The sequence below is a fragment of the Lycorma delicatula genome, chromosome 1 (assembly GCF_047948215.1).
Source record: "Lycorma delicatula isolate Av1 chromosome 1, ASM4794821v1, whole genome shotgun sequence".
Lineage (NCBI taxonomy): Eukaryota > Metazoa > Arthropoda > Insecta > Hemiptera > Fulgoridae > Lycorma > Lycorma delicatula.
The window spans coordinates 55,746,448-55,768,030 of NC_134455.1; the positions used below are offsets into that span (position 1 = coordinate 55,746,448).

A 21,583-nucleotide genomic window follows, 5' to 3' on the forward strand; every position below is an offset into this window, starting at 1 on the left:
GATTTTGTTTACATTGGCAACGGCCATATGGGCTCTTTGTGATTGGTCGTTGTGTTTGACAGCGGCCATGTTGCATTAATCTGATTGGTTTTCCTTTGTTTACATTTCCATCTGATTTATTAGCCTCTTATTTATTAAAAATAGATGAAAACAGTCTTTGATGCGGGTTATATATCGTGCTAAAATTTTTTTTTCATCGTGGTTTTTTTAAAAATAAAATACAGATGTTTTAGCTGTTAAATATAATTCAAAGAAATTTGGTCGTTGTGTTTGACAGTGGCCATCTTGCATTGATCTGATTGGTTTTCCTTTGTTTACATTACCAAATTAAAAATAGATAGATTTATTAAAAATAGATGAAAACAATCTTTGATGCAGGTTATATATCGTGCTAAAATTTGAGCTCAATCGGTGCAGAACATTTTGAGTTTTTGAAGCGTACACAAATGAACTTAACATTTTTATATACATAGATTAATTTACAGAAAACCAACAACAAATAGTATTACAATACATGTAAATTCTAACCACTCAGAGTCACGAAATTAATATATTTAAAAAACATGATATTTAAAGCTATTCATTACAAAAAAAAATAAAAATAAACTCAAAAAAGAAATAGATGAAATAAAACAAACAGCAGTATTTAATGGTTTTGATGATAAAATGATAAAAAAACAATTATATAGAACCACGATAGTTTTTAAAAAATACAAGAAAATAACACATAGATTAGTAACAATTTTTTCCTAGCACACAATTATGCAAATAAAGTAATAGAAAAAATTACTAATGTGTTATGATAAAAATAAACATAAAAACGTATATAAACCAAATAACTATACCTATAAACCAAATAGAGTAGTATTAATGATTGTAAAAATAATAAAAAAATTTTGGAAATTTGTAATGATAAAAAATGAATATTCTTGAAAAATATTACAAAATATAAATTAAACAAAAGTATAAAATGATGAACCACCAAATTGTATTTCAAGATGATGTTTTAATTAATAACATGGTGGGTTATAGCAGTTACAATGTTTATGAACATAGGAAGTGTGATGTTTAAAATTTACATCATGCAAGTAATGGCAGTGAAGTTGTGTTGTTATTACAAATTTTTTGGTTATTAATGTGTTTATATTTTCTATATTTTAAGTTTTTTTATTATTTGTTTGATGTAATTATAAAATTTTGTACCAATTCACAATGCAGAATTCCATGAAAGTCAACTATTGGCATTAGTTTATTTTTTAGATAATGTGTTTTGGTGTTAAGTTGTTATTGAATTTAATTAGCAGAGTAATCAATGTGTTTATAAATTATTTGAATTTTTAAAAATGAAAAAATGTATATATGTGTGTGTATTATATATATATATATATATATATATATATAACATCTACAGAAATAAATCTATAATTACAATTTGAAATACGTGCAATAAATTAATGGCTAGGGAAAAAATAATTATAATAATAAATTCATTGATCACAGTTGTTTGAAGTAGTGTGCAAATTTAATACACACAGTAATTTTATAACACAGTAACATTGGAATTACAAAAAGACTAAACAAAAGATACAAACTCCTGAATAAAACACTTACATACAAAACAGTTGCAGACAAGACCTAGACTATGAAACGAAAAAAAACAGGATTCACAAATAAATTTTTGTTCAAGAAATTTATTTATACAATGGATTTGCAAGCAACTAATTAACCACTTACTGCTATCTGAATAGTTAATTGAATGACAAAACTTTACTGGAAAACAAGGAATTTTATGTGATCAATCTAAATCTTAGCAAATCAAGAGCTATTTCTTGTATTATATGTATGTACATCAAGCTGTTAAAAACATGAGCCTTCATTAATTTTCTAAATAATGAAATTAAAAAATGAATGTACCATGCACCTCAAAACTCATAGAAAATAAGCCTTATTATAACTTGGCACTTACTATCTATATTATATTGTGCTAGTACAGTCACTTTATCAGCAGGTTTGGCCAGTTCATAAGCAGCTTCTTCTGCTGTTGCTTGGCGAAGATCGGTTCCATTATATTCAAGTATTCTATCTCCAGTTCTAAAAAATAGAATTAAAATAATTATACTTTAGCAATTAAATAAATGAATAATTTTAAGCAGTATCTCTGGTCATTTTACATATTTTCAAATTAACTAATTGAGTAATTAAGAATAGAATTCTTTAACATATATCAATTAAATTTCAAATACACCCAACCAATTATTGCATACACACGGGATTCTATACACAGCAAATTATTTGAAATGTATCAAGAAAAACAAAGCTAGTTTGTTTAAATTTAAACAATAAAACATTCTTAAATTAGGCAAGTAAAACAAATAGTTTTAAAGGGTGGATTAAATGGAAATACTGGTTAAAGTTTATTTCAGATTGTATGAAAAACTAAGCTATTAAAAAATCCTTTTAAAATTAATGTAAACAGTATTTCACAAGGTTATTTTTCAGAATTTATTCTTCTCTTACCTTAGACCTGCATTATATGCAAGTGAATTTTCCTGAACACTGTGGACATAAATACCAACAGCATTTCCACCAACCAAGCTGATTCCTAAGTTGCTACATTTACGAGTTTCAATCATTAGATACCTTGGATCATATACAGGGGATTTTATTGGATCTTCGGTTGTCCTGAAAAAAATAAAAATTAACATATAAACTTAAAATATTGAGTTAAAAACACAAATGTACAATTAATCTTTTAATTATAATAAACTTTTAACAATGCAAACTGAGCAATATAAGGTACTGATTTCTTTCAATTAACATGAAACCTTAAGATCAATAAAGTCAAGTAAAAAAAATATATAAAACAAAATGGTCCTGTCATTAAGAAATGATTTATGTATCATCCAGAATGTAAAGCACACTGTGGTACACAGCTTCTTTCCAATTAAAATTGTATTATAAAATATAAAAAATTCATTTTTCTAAATACAACAGAACAAATGGACACTGGAAAACTACAAGATGAAATAAACATTTTTTAAGAAAGCATAAAAAATCTGAATGTTAAACATTATTACGTATAACATTAAAAAAATTAACAAACACATAAATAAAATTTGTTCTTATTTACCCCTCCCTAATCTTCATGGTAAATCCACTAGCATTAAGAATATAAAAATTAATCAAAGTACTAATAACCACTACTTCTTAAAAGTAATAAAGTTCTTTTAGCAAATTATTATAAATTTCCATTATTATTACTTCCTTTTAACTAACAGTAAAGTAAAAATGAAATACAAGTAAGATAATATGTAATGTAACATGTTTAACATACAAAAGATAAAAAGTAAATAAATAAAAAACTATTCTAACTTAAAAACAAAAATATTAATTTTTTCAGAAAATTAAAATAAATATCTTTAGGCACAAATGCATAATCTTTTATTTACCACACACACCAAATGCCAACTCAGATGATGCGATGAACCAAATCATCTAAAGTAACCACTCAATCACCTATTTGTGCTTCTATACAGTTCTGGGAGGAACAAAGATTTCACAAACATAGATATCATATTATTTTGAACACAAAATAAAATAAAACTGACCAAAATTTAACAAAGTTCTCAGAAACTGAATGGTAATATTTTGCCAGGAACGAGAAAGAAGCTGCAAATATTGGGGTTGGCAAGAAAGTACTTTAGGTTTTTGTAGTGTGAAATAAAACTCAATTTTTTTTATACAAAAAATGAACTATAAACAATTATACATTTTCAATTTTGTTTGATTACCTCATAGAACTTCTGGTCCTTATCAACAAAAAACTGAACAAAGTGCGATTTCATCAATATTAGTGAAAGTTTTACCATTCAAACAGTTATGCAAATTTTGAATTAAATGGTAATCTGATGAAACAAAATCAGGGCTATAAGGAGAATGAGACATCACTTCCCAACCAAGCTCCAATAATTTTCCACACGTTACCAAATATGAGTGAGGCTTTGCATTGTCTTAGTGGAACACAATTCCTTTGTGAATTGCCAATTCTGGTCGTTTTTCTTTGATTGCTTCCTTCAGTTCCATTATTTGTTGACAGTAAACATCTTAATTGACTGTTTTGTTCATTGGAAGCAGCTCAAAACACGCAATATCCTTTTAATCCCACAAAATTGATAGCCTGATTTTTATTTTATGCAATTCAGCTTTCGAAGTGGCTTGTGGTGGTTAATCATGCTTGGACCACGACTGTTTTCAATTGATGTTAATGCAGATTGTTTTCAGTTGATGTTATTGTAGACGATCCATTTTCCATAACAGTGATGATTCATTTCAAAATTGACTCGACTTCATTCCATTTGAGATCCATATCACAAATATTAATAAGTAGTGTTGAGTGAATTTCTTTCAATTCATGCAGAATCCAAATATCGAGCTTCTTAATGAGTCCCAAGACATTTAATGTGATTTTCAATTATTGCAATATCTCATTTATATGACCATCTGATTCAATAATGGCTTTGATTTGGTCTTCATCAACTTCAGTAGGTCAACCAGAATGTTGGTCATTTGAGTTAAAAATCTCCATAAACGAATTTTTTAAACCAATTCTAACACTTGCATTTTGTTAAGCAATCAGCACCATAAACTTCACATATCTCTTTATGAAGCAGCTTTCTTTCCTTTACAGAAATAAAAAAGTAAAATATGTCAAAAAAAATTTGACATAAAAATTAATTAATTTTAATAGTTTATCTTCGACATATATTCCACTCACATGTTAAAATTGATCAAAGGTGCAAACAAAATTATGTGCAATTTGCTTCTGAAGTATGCCAAAAGTGAAACTATCAAACGTCAAAAGATAAAAATCATAACATTAATAAAAGTCCTTCAAAATAAACTAAAAGCTCTTTATTTATGAAAACCAAATACTTTTTTGCCAACCCCAATAGATGATAATGAATATTGACCAGTATTAATTTTTTCATAAGTAATAACCGTTTTAAAAAAGATGCAAAATAAAAAAAAACCTACAATTGTCTAACCTTTCACTGAACTAAATTACAGTTATATATAAGATGACAATTATATATAAAATGAATTATAATTTGTAGAAAAAAACCAGATATTACCTTTCATTAGTTTTCTGTCTAGAAAGAGTTGATATGGCTTGAGCTATCTGATTGTGAGTCAACTGCAAAGGGCTAGATTTACGGTTTGTTCTTGGAGAATTGCAAGGTGTAGGAGAACCAGATCTGGTACAGCTACCACCACTACTTGAACTAGCAGTTCCTTCTAATTCATGATATTCTGAAAATTTTAGATAAAATTATAATTCTTAATGCTGTAAGAATGTTACATTTTTTAAATAAAAATATATTTATATTTAAATTTATATATACACAAACATACATATAATATTTGATAATAACATAACTTTTTTCTTTCATTTTTAAAAAATATAGTCAGATGCTACTGCTAAAAAAGTAAAAATTTCTCCAAAAACTGCTGCAAAAATAAAACTACCTCTACAGGTATGTCATAACAGGTTAGTTAGGTTCTATAAATGATTACAATGAGCGTGATTAAATCCCAGATCTTTCTGAAGATTTAATAAGGTAAATGAAATTCCATTATGCTGATCATTAAATCAACTACCTGGCCATAAACTGATTCAAAGAAATGTTTTAACAAGAAAAATTCAGAATTATTAAGTGACCTCAACCACGTTATAAAGGAGTATAACGCCAAATTTCTTTCTTTAAAACAAAAATACAAAATGATCTTGTTTTTTTAAATGGAAAGGATAAGAATTTCAATTTCATTCATTATTTAACTTAATTCAATGGCACAATAATTTTTCAGGTATGAATGAAAATTGAAAATAAGACACATTCTGATGCTAAGAGTATATTTCTTTACAAATATTATACCAATAAATATAACTTGTACAGAAATTAATAAGATCTACTTTTTGTTACTGAATATGTAGCACTTAAAACATAGAAATAAAACAATTTAGCAACGTATCAACACTGAATTAGCTACAGGTAATACTATGCATACATACACACTCATGTTGATTTTTACAAAGATTTATGTACTCACAAATCTGTTTCTGCTGCTACTTAAATATTGCATCATAATGAATAAAACAGAAAAACTGGACTAATTGAAGAGAAAACTTTTCAAATTCTATTTTATCCTACCAAAGAATGTAAGAGTACATAAATTTAAATCTCAGCTAGCTAACTTACTCTCAGGGCTGTACTGGACAAGCATTGTTATGGAGTTTCCACACTGGCGTAACACATTAGCAGCTAGCTGATACGTAGCACTTCTCATGTTGATACCACAGACCTCAAGCAATTGATCACCAACCTTAAATCAATAAAGAAACATAATACTTGATTTAATTCATGACACTTCATTTTTTAAATTGTTTATCATCTTTCATGCATCATAATAAAGAAAGGATTTAAGATTAATTTACATCAGACCACTAACTAATAATTACTAAACTAAGACATCTGTGTTTTAAAATCTGATACAGTCATTAACAAAAAAACAGTATAAATATTATGTTTTAAAAAACTGACGATAAAAAATAATTAGAAAAAATCAAAACTAAAATTAACAAAAGAAACAAAAAAAACAAACACAAGACAGATTCAGATTACTATAAAAGAACATTTTTATGACATTTTCAATAAGAAAACCAGAATTTAACATAATCAGACATGACATCACAAATACATCAGAGCTTGTAACAGTACCTTTTTTATTTTGCCAGTAGTACATGTCTATAAATAATTAATACTTTACTGATTAAAAAGAATCCATGCAGCCAACTCTAATTGGGCAACAGATCTGGATGAATGTTATAAAAATCTATTTTCAAATTTTGACAAGTTTTTAAAGAGAAATTAAAATAAATAAACAATCTTTCTCTTATAGAGAAAAAAAAGTGAAATATAAAAGCTTTTTATTTTCATTAAAGTTTATTTAATTTTATTATCAAAAAGAACAAAACTTCAATTACATTATTCAAATCACATTATTTATTACAAATATTATTCAAACTTCATTTAGAAGACAATCTTATTTAAAAATAATAAGAATTTATATTCCCAGTCTCATCAAGGTCCAAGACAGACTAAATTAATGATCCAAACACATCAAAGTTTACTTCACGACCTTCATAATTGTAGCGAGTGCTCTAGTGTAACCCTCTGTCATTAAATGATACAAATAACAAGAAAAATGAGAGACAAATAGAACAATTTTAATTTTTTACAGCAGGCATTTTGTTCTGAACAAGATGGCATTCAATATTTTCAGTACTGATTCTAAAACACCTAAAATAATTCAAGAGACAGTAGTTAGGCAATTAATCTTTACATACAACCATATAATTACAAAATTATAACTTAAAAACACAACATGATTAAATTAAATACCTAAAAAAAAACAAAAACAAATATAATTCAAATTTAACACTGAAAAACATGTCTTTCTTTTTTTTGTAGTGTAGGTTACAGTATAGCACTTGCTACAATTATGAAGGTTTTTGTATTTTCTTTTAAGCATTTTGTACACAGTGATCTGCCTGGAATTAATTTCAAATTTGGATTGCTTGAAAGTGGCAAAGATATTTCTCGAAGAGATTTCTTAACCGGTTTAGTGTGAAAGCTGAATTGGTCAGAAAAACTTTCCCCATTAATATGAAAATATTTATCTATATATTTGGTTTTATGAAGAGTACAGATATTTTTTGTTTCAGTACATCCACTTCTTAAAGATTCTTAAAGATATAATGTTATTTGCTGTTCAGTAAACTCTAAAATATCGTGCAAAACTGAAGATCTATTGGAATCAATTTGTGACATACTGTTTCAGCGTGAACGCCAATTGAACACTCCATAATCCGTTGTTATAAAATGCAAGAGTTCTTACAATAACAATACAATTAGTATAAATTATAAAACTACCAACTGCACCTCACTTTGTCTTATCCCAGTTTCTTTACAGGAAAATAAACATTTCTCTAATAAATAAAATTAAAAATAAAAGATATCACGTAAAACAAAAGTTCACTGTTAATAAAATTACTTTATAAATAAGTGTACATTACCTAACCACAGTATTAACACTAGCAAAAATACAACATATCACATTGAAATCAAAACAGTAACTGAGCCTTCTACAATGTTTACATTCATGAAAATGCAAACATTCATGTCCATGCATGTCTATTCACTTTCGTGTGCATATTTTAAATAAACTATCTAGAGATAAGCTTATCATTACAGACAAATCAAAATATTTTGTATGGTAGACCTACTTATTATCTGAAAAAATACATGCTGTGATTTTTTTTTTGGATACATTGTTTGCAGTTAAAAGGAATGATGTTTATAGCGGTTTTGTTGGCTTCATTACTCATCAACCCCTTTGAGTAAAAAAATTAATTTTATATGGTTTTAAAGTACATAAAAAATACTTTATATACTTTTATGTACATAAAAATACATGTATTTTTTAAGTGCAGTATTTTTTTACTGCTGCAAAAATTTCAGATTTTTGCCAACTGTCCCACATGTGATTTTTGGGCCCCAAAAATGAGACATTTTCAAAATCTTACAATTTGGCAGCCATTTTTTTTTTTAATGAAGGACACTGTAACAGTCCTACTTTTTTTTATAAGTACTACTACTACCTAAGAGTTTAAAGGTAAAAAACAAGCCTGTACCCTAGCCCTTCATTATGTATTCTAGGACCAAAATTAAAAAAAAAAAAAAAAAAAAAATCAATTTGTAAACATAACTTCAGTAAACATTAGAAGATTTGGTTATGTAACAAAATGAATTTTGAGCACACTAAGATGAAGTTCCATCTTTATTTTTTCCAAGCCCTTTATGACCTCTGTATGATGTAAAATAAGAATGCTACAGTTTATAGAAACAGTGATGAAAGTGGCTGTTTTTGCCAACTTTTTGAAACTTGATTTGTTTACAACTTGTTTTGTATTGACTTTATTTATATCAATTTCCTCACAATTCAATTTTCTGCCAATTCTTTTAAGTTCTTTTTATTTCTTATTAGCAATTTTAAAGAGTTAATGTACAGTAAACCTAAAAAGATATAATTTTTTACTGGAAACTATTACGTACAGTTCTTGTACCTATTTTACTAAATTTTTCAGATTAAAAAAAACCACCAAATTTACCCCATAATGATGTATACTGCAAAGTAAAATCCCTTCTGAGATAACAGAAAAAGTTAATGAACAGATTCTACCTGTAGACCAACTTGAGATGCCAAGCTATGTTCGCTTACAGTCGATACGAAAACTCCACCACTTTCTAGACATGAAATTTGAATTCCAAGGGGCTCAACTGATTTATCTATATGAACTTTACGCAGCTCTCCAGGAAGAGGTCTGAAAAAAATTCATAAACTGATATACAAACATTAAATTTACATTGCAAAAAACATAGGAAAACAAAATATTTATAATATAAAAAACTGCTATTAGTTCAAAAAAAATATTAATGTTGTCAAACTTACTTGGCCCATAAAGTTATTCTGTAAAAGAACTTAGCCAAATAATTATAATGCTCATCTAACATCTGAACCTTAGAAATAGACTATGTCATTACTTAATGTATGGCATGTACAGGAGGATAAAAATTATCCTGTATTTGTGTTTAATAGAAGTGTGGCCTTCTATTAAAGTAGAAGGCCGGATTTTTTCTACTTTTTAGAAGGCCAGACGACTTTACAAACTTTCAGTCAGAGGAAACAAAATTAAGTTGGCCTACAGAAAGCGCCTTCCAGATTACAAATACAGGTCACTTTAAATTTACAGGTTCCAGCATTCTAAGTAAGTAAAATTTTCTACAATTACCTGCATAGAAAATGTCACAATGAACTACAAAACCAATATTTACATGAAGATTTATTTTTATAAACTGCACCTTCTTAATATCGACTCATAACACACATAATATTTCAGCATACTATTCAGTTCATAACAAAAAAATTTGTTACCATTTTTATTATACAATTTACATGACAATAAGACATGAAACAGCAAATAATTTACAAACATGCTTTTTTAATGGTTGGATGAAGTCACTCAAGTGAACATTATATGTTAATATACAACACACTATTTTTGAACAATATTAAAAAAACAAGTATGGATAGTTACATTTTTTAAGATAAGTAAACAAAAACCTACAAACTTGTAATATTATTTAGTACTTTACAAATAACTCTGCAAAAGTCCTTTGGCAGGAACCTCCTTAAAGGTTAGTAATATAATTGACTATGAATCACAATATATTATTTCAATGTTAAAAAATTCTACATACAGTAGCAATCAAAATAAAGCATGAAAAATATTATTAGTAAATAACTTTAAAGTATTAAGATATTTATTGTAATACACATACTTCTGGGACCAGCAGTAATCTGGTAATGAATTACGTTTATTTTGTCGTAGTCCTGGGCTAAGAACTTCTACATGAAATGTGGGCATTGGACTTCCCCGTTCTGATGATTTCTCAATACTGCCTGTAGACACTTTCCCTCCGCTATTTTTACTTGCTACACTAGGATTTGATGGTATCCTGTAACGACAATAAATAATTATGATATATAGACACTGTTAAAGCTTCAAGAGTTTAATTTTGCAATACAACTAATCTTACTAAACAAATTGTAAATTGTTAAATTTACAATAAAATGTAAATCATTCCAAACTTATCTAAACTATGTCATACTAATAAAAACGTTTTAAGTTTTTTTTTTTTTGTTTACATTATTCATTGTCTACAAAAGCATTAAATAAGAAAATGAATAAACAGCTGACAAAACGTAAACAGTACTGTACATGGAAACTTCTAATATACTTGTTAATATAGAGTAATTTTATTTATTTATTTTTTTTTAAAACCAAGGAATTTTTTTTAAGAAAGTAATTAACTGAACTGCACAGCATTCAAAATAAATTTCTTCCATGAATATATGGTAACTTTCAATTTTGTTACAAAAGGTAGTCTTTAACAAAAATTGCGACTCCTTCACTTTAAAGTGCTGTTTTATAAAAAGATTTATGTTATTTAGTTCAAAAATGGCTAATATATTGGTCATCTCGATTCTCCCCCGAGGGGAGAAGATCCCACCTCGTAGCGTGTCCGGTCCTTACACTACCCCCTCCGTTCCTAGCCAGTAGTGGCTTTAACGGAGTAATATATTGGTCAGCCAATATCTGAAAAACATGCAAAATCTGGTGGCTTGGAAAGAAATACTTCAGAGAAGAACCCAGTTTCATATTTTTTAAAAATAGCATCAACTTGACTGCCAATAGTACATATATTATTAAAATTTAGTTTTAGGAAAAGAAATCAAAATGATAATTAATGTATATTAAAACCTCCCCAAAATGAAATCAGACAGGGACGAATAATAAATCCGTTCTGAAGAGATTTCTGTCTTGCAGTTTTATTAAAATTGAGCTAATTTATAGTGAGATCCTGTGGAATGAAGTATACAAATATAAAATAAAGGTAGACAACTATATACATTAGAAATATTTTGGAATCATATGTATTGTATAGACTACATTATTTAATAGTTTTAAAAATTGTAAAACTGAAATAGGTTATTTTTAGAGAATAAATATTACACTGCTTCTTATTGTAAAAATTTTGATTTACCAGAATTTTAATTAGAACTGTTTTCATTCACACATAATCACAAATATAAAACACTTATTTCTATTTTTAAGTCAGTTATTTCACTTGAAAGTAACACAAAAAAAAAGTAAGAAATACACTTAACCTAAAATACAATATGAAATAATACTGTTTCTACAATAAAATAATTTTCAAACATTATTTTAAATAATCAAGTACTTTATTTAAACTGTAAACAGATATTGAACAATCAAAACGTGAAACTAGTACAATAAATGCTTAGAATAGGCTGGAAATTGGAGCCATGAATATGATTGATGGTTTAACTTGGGCTGAACAACAATTAATCCCTACTACATTTATTATTTCACAAATTGTGGTTTGTGTACAATTTGCTTTTTAATCACTTTATATTATTACAGGCTATTCCATTTTTTTTATTTCCTTTCTGGATTATGAGCTAACATATGAGATTAAAAGTAAACTCCATGTTTCTTTTTTGTTTAACATATTTCAGAGTTTTCTGTCTGGAAGAGATTAATTTTTACTAAAATAAATCAGGAGTTGGTAAACTATACGTTATGAGGAGGTTTTAGTTTTAAGAGATTCTGTTTTGCAGAGGTTTAACTATATTAGAAAGAGAATAATGCACAGGAGATATGTGAAGAATTTAGAAAAAGTTGTTTCAAAGACAAAAACAATCCCCCTACTATTTACAAAAGATTCTTCCAAAGAATTTTCAATGATAAGGATAGTCTATCCTTATGGATAGTATGTGTATGTGTAAGTCACAGGTTTGTGTTTAAAACAGTCTGTTTTAAACACAAACCTGTGATGCTTACACAGATGACATGTGAGAGCTATATTTGGATCCATAAAGAAACAATGTTTCACTGTTCCAATATGTTTTCTCATGCAACCATTCACTTTCTTTCAGGCAGCTTCAAACACCAGAGAGTGTTAACACCAAAATTTGTGTATACACACCCTTGGAGGATCCAACTTCCTAATCATATAGTAGAATTTATATAATTCTTCTACTTCTAAAATACTTTTTTAAAAATCAATAAAATAATTGTCATATCACTAAATTCTTCCAATTTTAAGAATGATTTTATTTTTAACGTTTCTTAGAAAGGTTTAATGTTTCAATGTAATATTAACCTATAACAATGCAGAATATAATAAAATATAATATAATAATGTAGTTAACAGGTTTGACAACCTTGTGGGCAGTCTCACAAATAGTGTGTTACTGCAGGCATAGTGACACTGATCAGGCCCAAATAAAAAACTGTTCTTGATTATCTTGAAGGACTTATCAGTCTCACAAGAAGGCTGGTACTGCAGACATCGTGACACGTATCAGTCTCACATGCAATACTATTTTTAAAACTCAAGTGACATATCATTCGGTACCACATGCTCATATGAGCATTTAACCATAAGCATTGAGCATTCTATTGGAATTGGTCAATCTTTTGAACAAGTCATGAAACACTCAAACAATAGTCAGCTAGATAACTAACTGTTTTTTTCTATTGACAAAGATTTAATTTAAAAAATTAAATCTCATTTTTTCTTTCAATGATAGTTTGTTTTTTTCCATAAACTACATTTATTTTTATAATGGTTTTTGTTAATTGGCGTTCTGTCATAAATAGTTTCTTTATGAAAGTGAAGTAATGTAGAATCTTTTTATACATTATTTACATTCTCAAAATACAACCTAAAAAAGATTGCCCCAAATCAGTAATCAACTAACACTTCAATCTGGTGTACTGTCCGCTAGCTTTGGTTGATTATACGACTTTTTCAATCATTTTAATGAACATACTTACAATTAAAAATTTAAATGATTAATATGAACAGTAAAATAAATCAAGATTATAATAATAAAAACATAATAATATATTGAAAGAAAAGAATTGGCTTTATACTGTAAACATCTTAAATACCAAAACTGAATTTTAAATCAAAATTATCCTGATTGCAAACATGGAAAGATTTGCCCATACAGGCAGTGAAATAAAATCTTATAACATAGATGATTAATAAATTTCTGTATTTAAAAAAAAAAAAAGAAGAGAATATCCATTTGAAATTGGTAATTCTATTAAAAGATGTTTGCTGTGCTACAGTGAAAGTAGGACACTGAACGTATCGGTTAATTACATTTTAAAAAATAAACTATAATTATTTCAGTAAATTAATTTTATATAAGTAAAAATCTGGTTATAATTTTTCCACAGTGATATCAAAAGGAAATGATAGAAGTAATTTACTCAAAAGCTTTAAAAAAATAAAATAGCCTGTTTTTCAAAAGCAAAAATAAAATAATACGGGATATATCAATCTCACTAGAATGCGCAGAGCCAATTTAATTGTGTAAATTTGACAGGTGAACTCTTGTGGAACTGATCAGTCTCATGCCTCAAAAAAGGGTAAATGAAAGGGTTACTGCAAAAATAGGTAGCTATTTGTTTGTTTTTAACAAATAAATTGTAAAAAAATCATTAAAACATTCTGAGTAAAAATGTAACAGAAATCATAAAAGACTCTGAGTAAAACAAAAAAACTTAAAAAATGTCAAGGTCACCAACCTGTTACACATGAAGATTTTTCAAAGAATGACAGTACTTTCCAGTCAAAACGTTTAAGAAATCATTTGGTTTACAAAAAAATTATGAGGATAAGTTTAAAAAAGTTGATGGTTAAGTAAAAAAAGAGAAAACATGTAAAATTACAAATATTATAAATATATTTTTATATGTATATAAATGATAAATAACTATGAATTTACAAACAAATATATTGTTTGTAAGCACCCCATTAAAAAAAAAAGTAAAGGTCAAACAGAACTTAAACTGTAAAACCTACCCCACAGAAATTTTTAATCCAACATCAAGGTCGCAAACAAATCTATCAATAAGAACTCTCCAGATCTGTGCTGTTATCTCCAGATAACACTGTTATCCCTAAGGTATCTTAATCTTAAAATCGAAAAAAGGATCAAAACTACATAAATAAAAGTAAAAAAAATAAAGATTAAAATTTTATCTGTCAAAAAAAAAAAAATTAAAATTCTTTTGTTGTTAATGTTATTAGTGTTAATAATGTTATTGTAATTTTAATTATTTTTTTAATTTAATTAATCTCTTGGAAGCCAATTATACTTTTTGTACTAGAAAGATTATTTATTTTAAGTTACTAGGTTTATTTATTTATTTTGACTAGGTTTCTTACTACTTTAAATAGTAATGATTAAAAAATATAGACCACAAGATGATGATGTCAACAATAAAATATTTACAAACCTAAATCTTTGGTTCTCTTTTTTACGAGGAAAAGTCCCTCCTTCATACGTATGATAAGTGTCATGAGTTGGAAGCTCATCACTTGGACGATAACTGGGATGTGAATGTCCAGATGATACAGAACGATCTTTATGGTAATGAGAATCCACTGATGGTGAATGCGTGTGATGGAACTATAAAAAAAGAAAATTATTTGTAATTTCATTAAAAAATCTAAAATAAATTAACTACAGAAGAAATTCTATGTATATATATATTTAATTAAATATAACCAATACATATTTTTATTATTCAAAAAACTTGATGGAAGATAATAACTATGCTTTAACTTGTTGTCTTCCATTTAGATTACTGTTTGAATGAAGCTTTATTTCAGAAAATATTTACTCTTTATGACACCCAGACAAAGGGTGGTAATTGAAATGACGCTTAAGCTTTGTTGTTTTTAATATATAGTACAAATAAGTTTTGTCTTTAAACAAAGTATAGCTTTAAAAATAACATAGTTAATCTGTAACAGAATTTAAATTTTATAATGTAAATAACTTTTTTTTTAATACTTTTTAATCTTATAGACATTTTTTATTTACAATAAAAAATTTATGGCTATACAATTGTCTATTTATAGCATTTTTATTTATGAACAGCCATTATATCTTTTCTGAATTTTATTTTCAAAATTAATTTTCTTGCAGCCTTGTATATCTTCAATCTAATATGTAAAACCAATGTACAGAATACATTGTTTATTCACAGAATGTAAATAAATAACTATTTTGTTGCTTTACACAATAGGTCCTACTGTTTTTTATAACTCTGGTGCACACAAAATCCTGAGAAACCACTCCAGTCTGAACTGCTTCTTCTGAGAGAACTGATGTTCACTATATAGATGAGCCCTATGGTGAAAAGTATGCAGGTAATATTTAAAGAATTAGCATTTTAGAGTAGGCTTGACATGCCAATGTGCAACAGCATGTTTCATTCCATGAACAAGGTAACAAAAAAACTACTTCACTTCTCATTTTTCAAAACATGCTATGAAATACTTGGGGTCATTCAACACCAGATCATCCAGGAGTGTACACTTCACATGTACAGATTTCAATGAAATTTTCTTTTGGCGTTTATGGCTAAATAAAACCCTCATATTTCTTAGTTTTGTTGAATTTGCTTTACTTTACTTCATAATCATCTAAATATTCATGTTTGCCTACAAAAAAATAATATAAAATAGTATTACAATTGCACTACAGCAATAAAATGTAGTTACTTCATTTGATGTTAAGTAAATATTAACAGTCAAAGAAAGGTCATAATTTGCTTATTTATTGTAAAAACTTCTTGAGAAATCCAAAAATGAAGAAAATAAGTACATTCAAATATGCAAGTTCACTTGCTTTTCACTTATAAAGTTGAAATTTAAAACTAAATGTACTATATACTTTTTTCTGCCTAAGGCTAGAACGAAACCAGTTTTGATTTAAAGAGTATAAAATTCAATTTATGAATATGAAAAAATGATTTAGCAATTATTAGTGATGTAAAACATGTACTTTCAAATGGTGGAATTGGTTTTACAAAAACTTTAATTTTTTTAGTAAGTTTTGGTTGGCAAAAATTAAAAAATTTGGAAAAAGATGAAAATATCACTATAAAAAACATAATAGAAATAGATTTTCATTTAAAACTTGGTAAAGTTGAAGATAAATATGTCTTCTATTGATATGTAACCTTATAATACTGACTTTTTAGTTATTCAAAATTTGTTCATAAGTACAGGACTAAAATCAACAAATTACAAAATTCTTGTTCCCATAACAGACTTGTTCCCATAACATGTTTTTAATACATTTTTGGTTATGTCACCTAACATATATTATAATTTTTTTATAAGATTAAAAGCAGGTTTTTTTAAAAATATTTATAGTCTTAAATGAATAGATTAAGACACTTTTATACATTCTGATAACCAAATATATCATTTTTATATAACTAAAGGGTCCAGCAACAAGGTACAGTAGTTTAAGACTGTCATGCATGCTGCGGTGGGCCAAATATGAACTAGAAAGGTTGAATGTATTCATTGCCAGATGCCATTTCAGTAGCAATGGAGTCTTGGTCTGTAGCACATCAAATGTTTGTTTACAACAGCTTCACTGAAATGGGTAATTCTATATGCTCGCACAAAAATGATTTTGAAACCATTTTAATATTGGTCATCATGGTCGCATTCCAAAACAAGGTACCATTATGAAGTGGGTAAATAATTTTCAAACAGGATCTGTAAGACCAGGGACTGCATGGGGAGGTGTCTGAACTGTACAGACCCCAGGAAATGTTGAAAGGGTGCAACAAGCAATGGAATCAAGCCCTTGTCATTCAGCAGTGTGTCTGCACTGCAACAGATTAACTGTTTGGTATAGCTTATTTCAAACCTGTATTACTGAGACTTAATTTTTGTGAAAATAGACAAACAGTGTCTGTTAACACAGATCTTACCATGTTGGCTGATTACTTCTGCCAAAATTAAGAAGACAACGCATCAACAACATAGTAAGCTTTCAGCAAGATGAGGGCCACTTGCCACACATCAAGAGCAACTAGGGCTTTTTTGAGACTACATTTTCCTGGATGCCTGATTTCATTGCATGGAGATGTCGAGTGGCCTCCTCGGCCACAGACCTGTCCTCTTGTGACTACTTTTTATGAGGCTCCCTGAAAGCTCAAGTTTACATAGAAAAACCACGTACTCCAAGCCCTTTCCAATAACATAATGTAAGAAATTCAAAGGGTTCCGTGTGCCATGCTTAGAAAGAGTATGAAAAATTTCACCAGTTTACAAGAATGCCTCAACAAAAATGAACGCCACCTAACTGATGTAATTTTTCACAGCTGAGTATTTTTCTCTTATGTTTCAATATGAAATTTCAAATGGAAATGTAACATTAACATAATAACAATAAATTTTGAAATTCATTCCAAATTAAGTGTGTGGTCTTTTCAAAACCAGCATACATTGTTGCCTGACCCTGCAAAAGTATTGTTTTGACTAAATAAAAACTGTGATAATAACCAACTATTGTGAACTGTAATGGTAGAATGCAAGTATATTAATATAACCTGCTACAAGAAAAAAATAATCAATAAAAACTAAAATGAACGCAATTATCTTATAAAAGCAACAAATTAACACAGTATTAATAATAAAATACATTGTGAGAAAAATAAACTGTAATAAAAAGTGCCTTTAAAAAGTGATTGTACCAGTATTTCATTAGGTGTTACGAGGGTCATTCAAGTATAAACTGGTATTTTTCCACACAGACTGAGGAAAAATAGTGAATGTGGTGGGGTACTGTGGACAGTTAGTTGGATATGCATGAAAGGGAGCAACCGACCAGTCACACATGCAGGTCACACTCCCACATCAATAGCAAACTGTCTGCGCAGGAGTTACCATGGTCCATTATACAACAAATTATAATCCAATTTCTCACCAACAAAGGTGTCAAATCCTCTGATATTTTTACTTGACTCCAGACACAGTTTGAAAATACTACCCTGTCAAAAACACTCACGTGTATGATTGGGCCAAAAAAAATTTCAAAGTGGTTGTGATGCAGTAGAGAACAAAAGTCACAATTGTTATCCACAGATCACTGTCAATACGATAACATTCAGGCCGTTCAGACCTTGAGGAAGGTGGGCACTACACAAACATCACTGAAACTGCATTAGAGGTTGACATAAGTGTTAGAGTGTGCATACAATGTTGTCAGACACTCTTAGATACAGCAAAGTATCAGTGTGGTGAGTTCCATGTCTTCACTGAGGCACAGAGAAATATCTGGAAAGATGACATCTGTCAGTGGCTTCTGAATTGCTCTGAGGAAAAGGGAAAGGAAGTTTTGAATGGTATTGTGACTTGCGATGAAAGTTGGATCAAGCACTACACCCTGGAAAGCAGCAGCACACATAAGGAGTGTAGGAAAAATGGGGAGGAGGCATCAATCAAGGCCAAGAAGCATTTGTCACATGGAAAGGTTCAGGCAACTGTGTAAATCCAGCATACTACTGCCAATTGTTGGATGACATCAGAGCTGCTTATTGCAATAAATAATGCTGGCAACTGATTCGCAATGTTCTCTACTAAGACAATGCACTGCCATACACAGCAACTCACTCGTGACTAACTTGTTGAAATTCACTGGAAATCACTTTAACACCAACTGCACACGCCAAATTTTTCACTGTGTGATTTCCACATGTTTGATTTGCTGAAAGAAGCTTTAGGAGGGGAAAGATTCAAAGATGAACTTTCGCAGTCGAGCATTATGAGCGCAATTAGTTGTTGCGGCAGCCATCTTGTTTTTTTGAAGAGGGGATCAGGAAGCTATCTACCCGGTACAGAAAATTTATTTCTGTTGAAGGAAACTAGTAAAAAAATAAGATAATTTATTCATAATTTTATTTAATATCAATAAAGCTATGTAAAGAAATACCGGTTTATATCTGAATGATCCTTGTACATTTAATACTGCAATATTTTTTAAAGTTCATCAAATTAAGATCAATTGCAAAAAAAAAAGATTTAATGTTTAATTATAAGTTTGGATAGATACTGAAATTAATCAAAACCAGCTGCTATTTACTAAGACATGAGACTAATGTTCTTTGCATTTAATAGCTACTGACCATAGCAGTCTGTAAAGAAATAAAAGTGATAAAAGATTACATTTAAAAACTAATTAAATTTTAACCACTTTTTTTATCAGTTGAAAAGAATTTTTTTTGGAACTTTCAGGCAGTTCCTTCATCACCACAGTATGTTTATTGTAATGTAATAATATGATAGACAACATCAGCATAGCTAAAACGAGTCACTTGTTTTCAGTTGAAATTTTGTAAAGTAGTAATTTTTTCAAATATAACGGTAAAACTTGCAATTATAATAATGAATCTAAATTACACTAAAACCACAATGGTACAACAAAACTAATCAAGTTCAATTAAACAAGTTAATGTATACCAGAAGTATGGTTATAAGTGTTTTTAATGCAATACATACCTGAGTAACAGGACTGTATGGTGGTTCAAAACAATATGACCGAGAATCAGATAGGCTAATAGAATCTCCACTCTGAAAAGAGGGCATATGATTAGGTGAAGGGTAACGCGCATGCGAATGTGGATGAGGGTGAAGGAATGGTGTGAATGGATAGTGAGGTGAGCCATAAAGCTGTGAATGTATACGGCTATGGCTATCCGCCGTGCTCTCTGCATCACTAGTATGGTATTTATGGCTCTTCTTCTTTACATAGTACTCCAGCACTTCTTTTCCTATGTTACCAGATTTAACAGAGAAATCAATGCTAGCATCAGATGGTGCAAGTACACTTCGTCTATTTTGTTCTGTACAGCAAGGAGGTGATAATGAATAGTTGGGAGGGTTGCTTAATAAAACTGAGAGTGGCAATCGTTCCTTGTTTTTTCTAGGGTGTAAAATGGTACCAGTCCCATGTTCTATAACAGGTCCAGATCTGTAAAAAACATTCATTCTGCTATTAACATTCAATTTAGAAAACCTTTTAAGCATACTTGAAATTTAATTTATTTCTAAAATAACTAAATAAATCATAATAGTTTCACAATAAAAGAATTGTTTAATTACTTCCAGCTATAAGAAAATGAAATAAAATCATACCAAATTATCAATAAACATCCATCAAATGAAAGCATCACAAATTATCAAAAATCGGATAATAAATGGAAACTAGTTTCCCTTATTTCATACCTATCACATGTTAAAAGAATACTGTTAAGTTTATACATCAGATAGTAAATTGCATCTCTTGATTCTTATATCTAGAACATCTCAGGAATTGAAGGGTGTGAATTAGCAGTGAAACTCCAATCATTAGAACTAAATTTACTAACTATTCATTAAATTCATTAAATACTATTGGAATTTATTAGTTGCTAATGACCATAGCAGATCAATGTCACGTAACCCATCTATGATGACTTGCTGTACTCGCTGTGTGTTTAAATTAAAGCACATCTGTCAAGGAAGCCAAATTAGAAATCATTCTTGTGTATTCTGTTTCCTCATCTTCCAGACACATTAAAAATTCTGTATTTAAACTGGAGAATGCTTTTGACATGTTACTCCCCAAAAGCCAATTTAAATCTAGGTGATAAAGAGGATTTTCATAACAGACTTTTGCAGGAAATGAGCTTGTAAAATTGGTAAATTCTATCAAAGGAAGAAGATTCTTTCTTTGATAGAATTTACAATTTTAATTAAAAATATTTTACCACTGCAGATGGTAAAGATTTTGATGGAAGGGATTATCAATATAAAAAATAGAGAAATTAAGTAGAATTTGGTATTTTATCTCTTGTAATCTGATGATATCACTTAGATTACTACTTTTGCACAATCAATGAACATAACATTGCATGTCAATATCACACTAGTGCTTTCCAAATGTACTGAATAACACTTATTCTTGAATTGATAACATTTATAATTCTGCAAAAGTGTTGGAATAATAC

The 21,583-nt window shown here is 28.6% G+C and overlaps 1 protein-coding gene across 2 annotated transcripts in view; it reads right to left on the minus strand.

Annotated features, from left to right (window-relative positions):
* Window positions 1-21,583, minus strand: part of LOC142318344 (disks large homolog 5-like) — a 112,141-nt gene that overhangs the window by 12,863 nt on the left and 77,695 nt on the right. For both annotated transcript variants that reach the window (XM_075354933.1, XM_075354932.1), the window contains exons 16-23: window positions 20,094-20,565; window positions 15,023-15,195; window positions 10,461-10,637; window positions 9,301-9,442; window positions 6,258-6,381; window positions 5,133-5,310; window positions 2,518-2,682; window positions 1,967-2,091 (exon numbers count right to left, since the gene is read on the minus strand). In XM_075354933.1, the coding sequence (XP_075211048.1) occupies window positions 1,967-2,091; window positions 2,518-2,682; window positions 5,133-5,310; window positions 6,258-6,381; window positions 9,301-9,442; window positions 10,461-10,637; window positions 15,023-15,195; window positions 20,094-20,565 (1,556 nt within the window). The remainder of the gene's footprint in view (window positions 1-1,966; window positions 2,092-2,517; window positions 2,683-5,132; window positions 5,311-6,257; window positions 6,382-9,300; window positions 9,443-10,460; window positions 10,638-15,022; window positions 15,196-20,093; window positions 20,566-21,583) is intronic.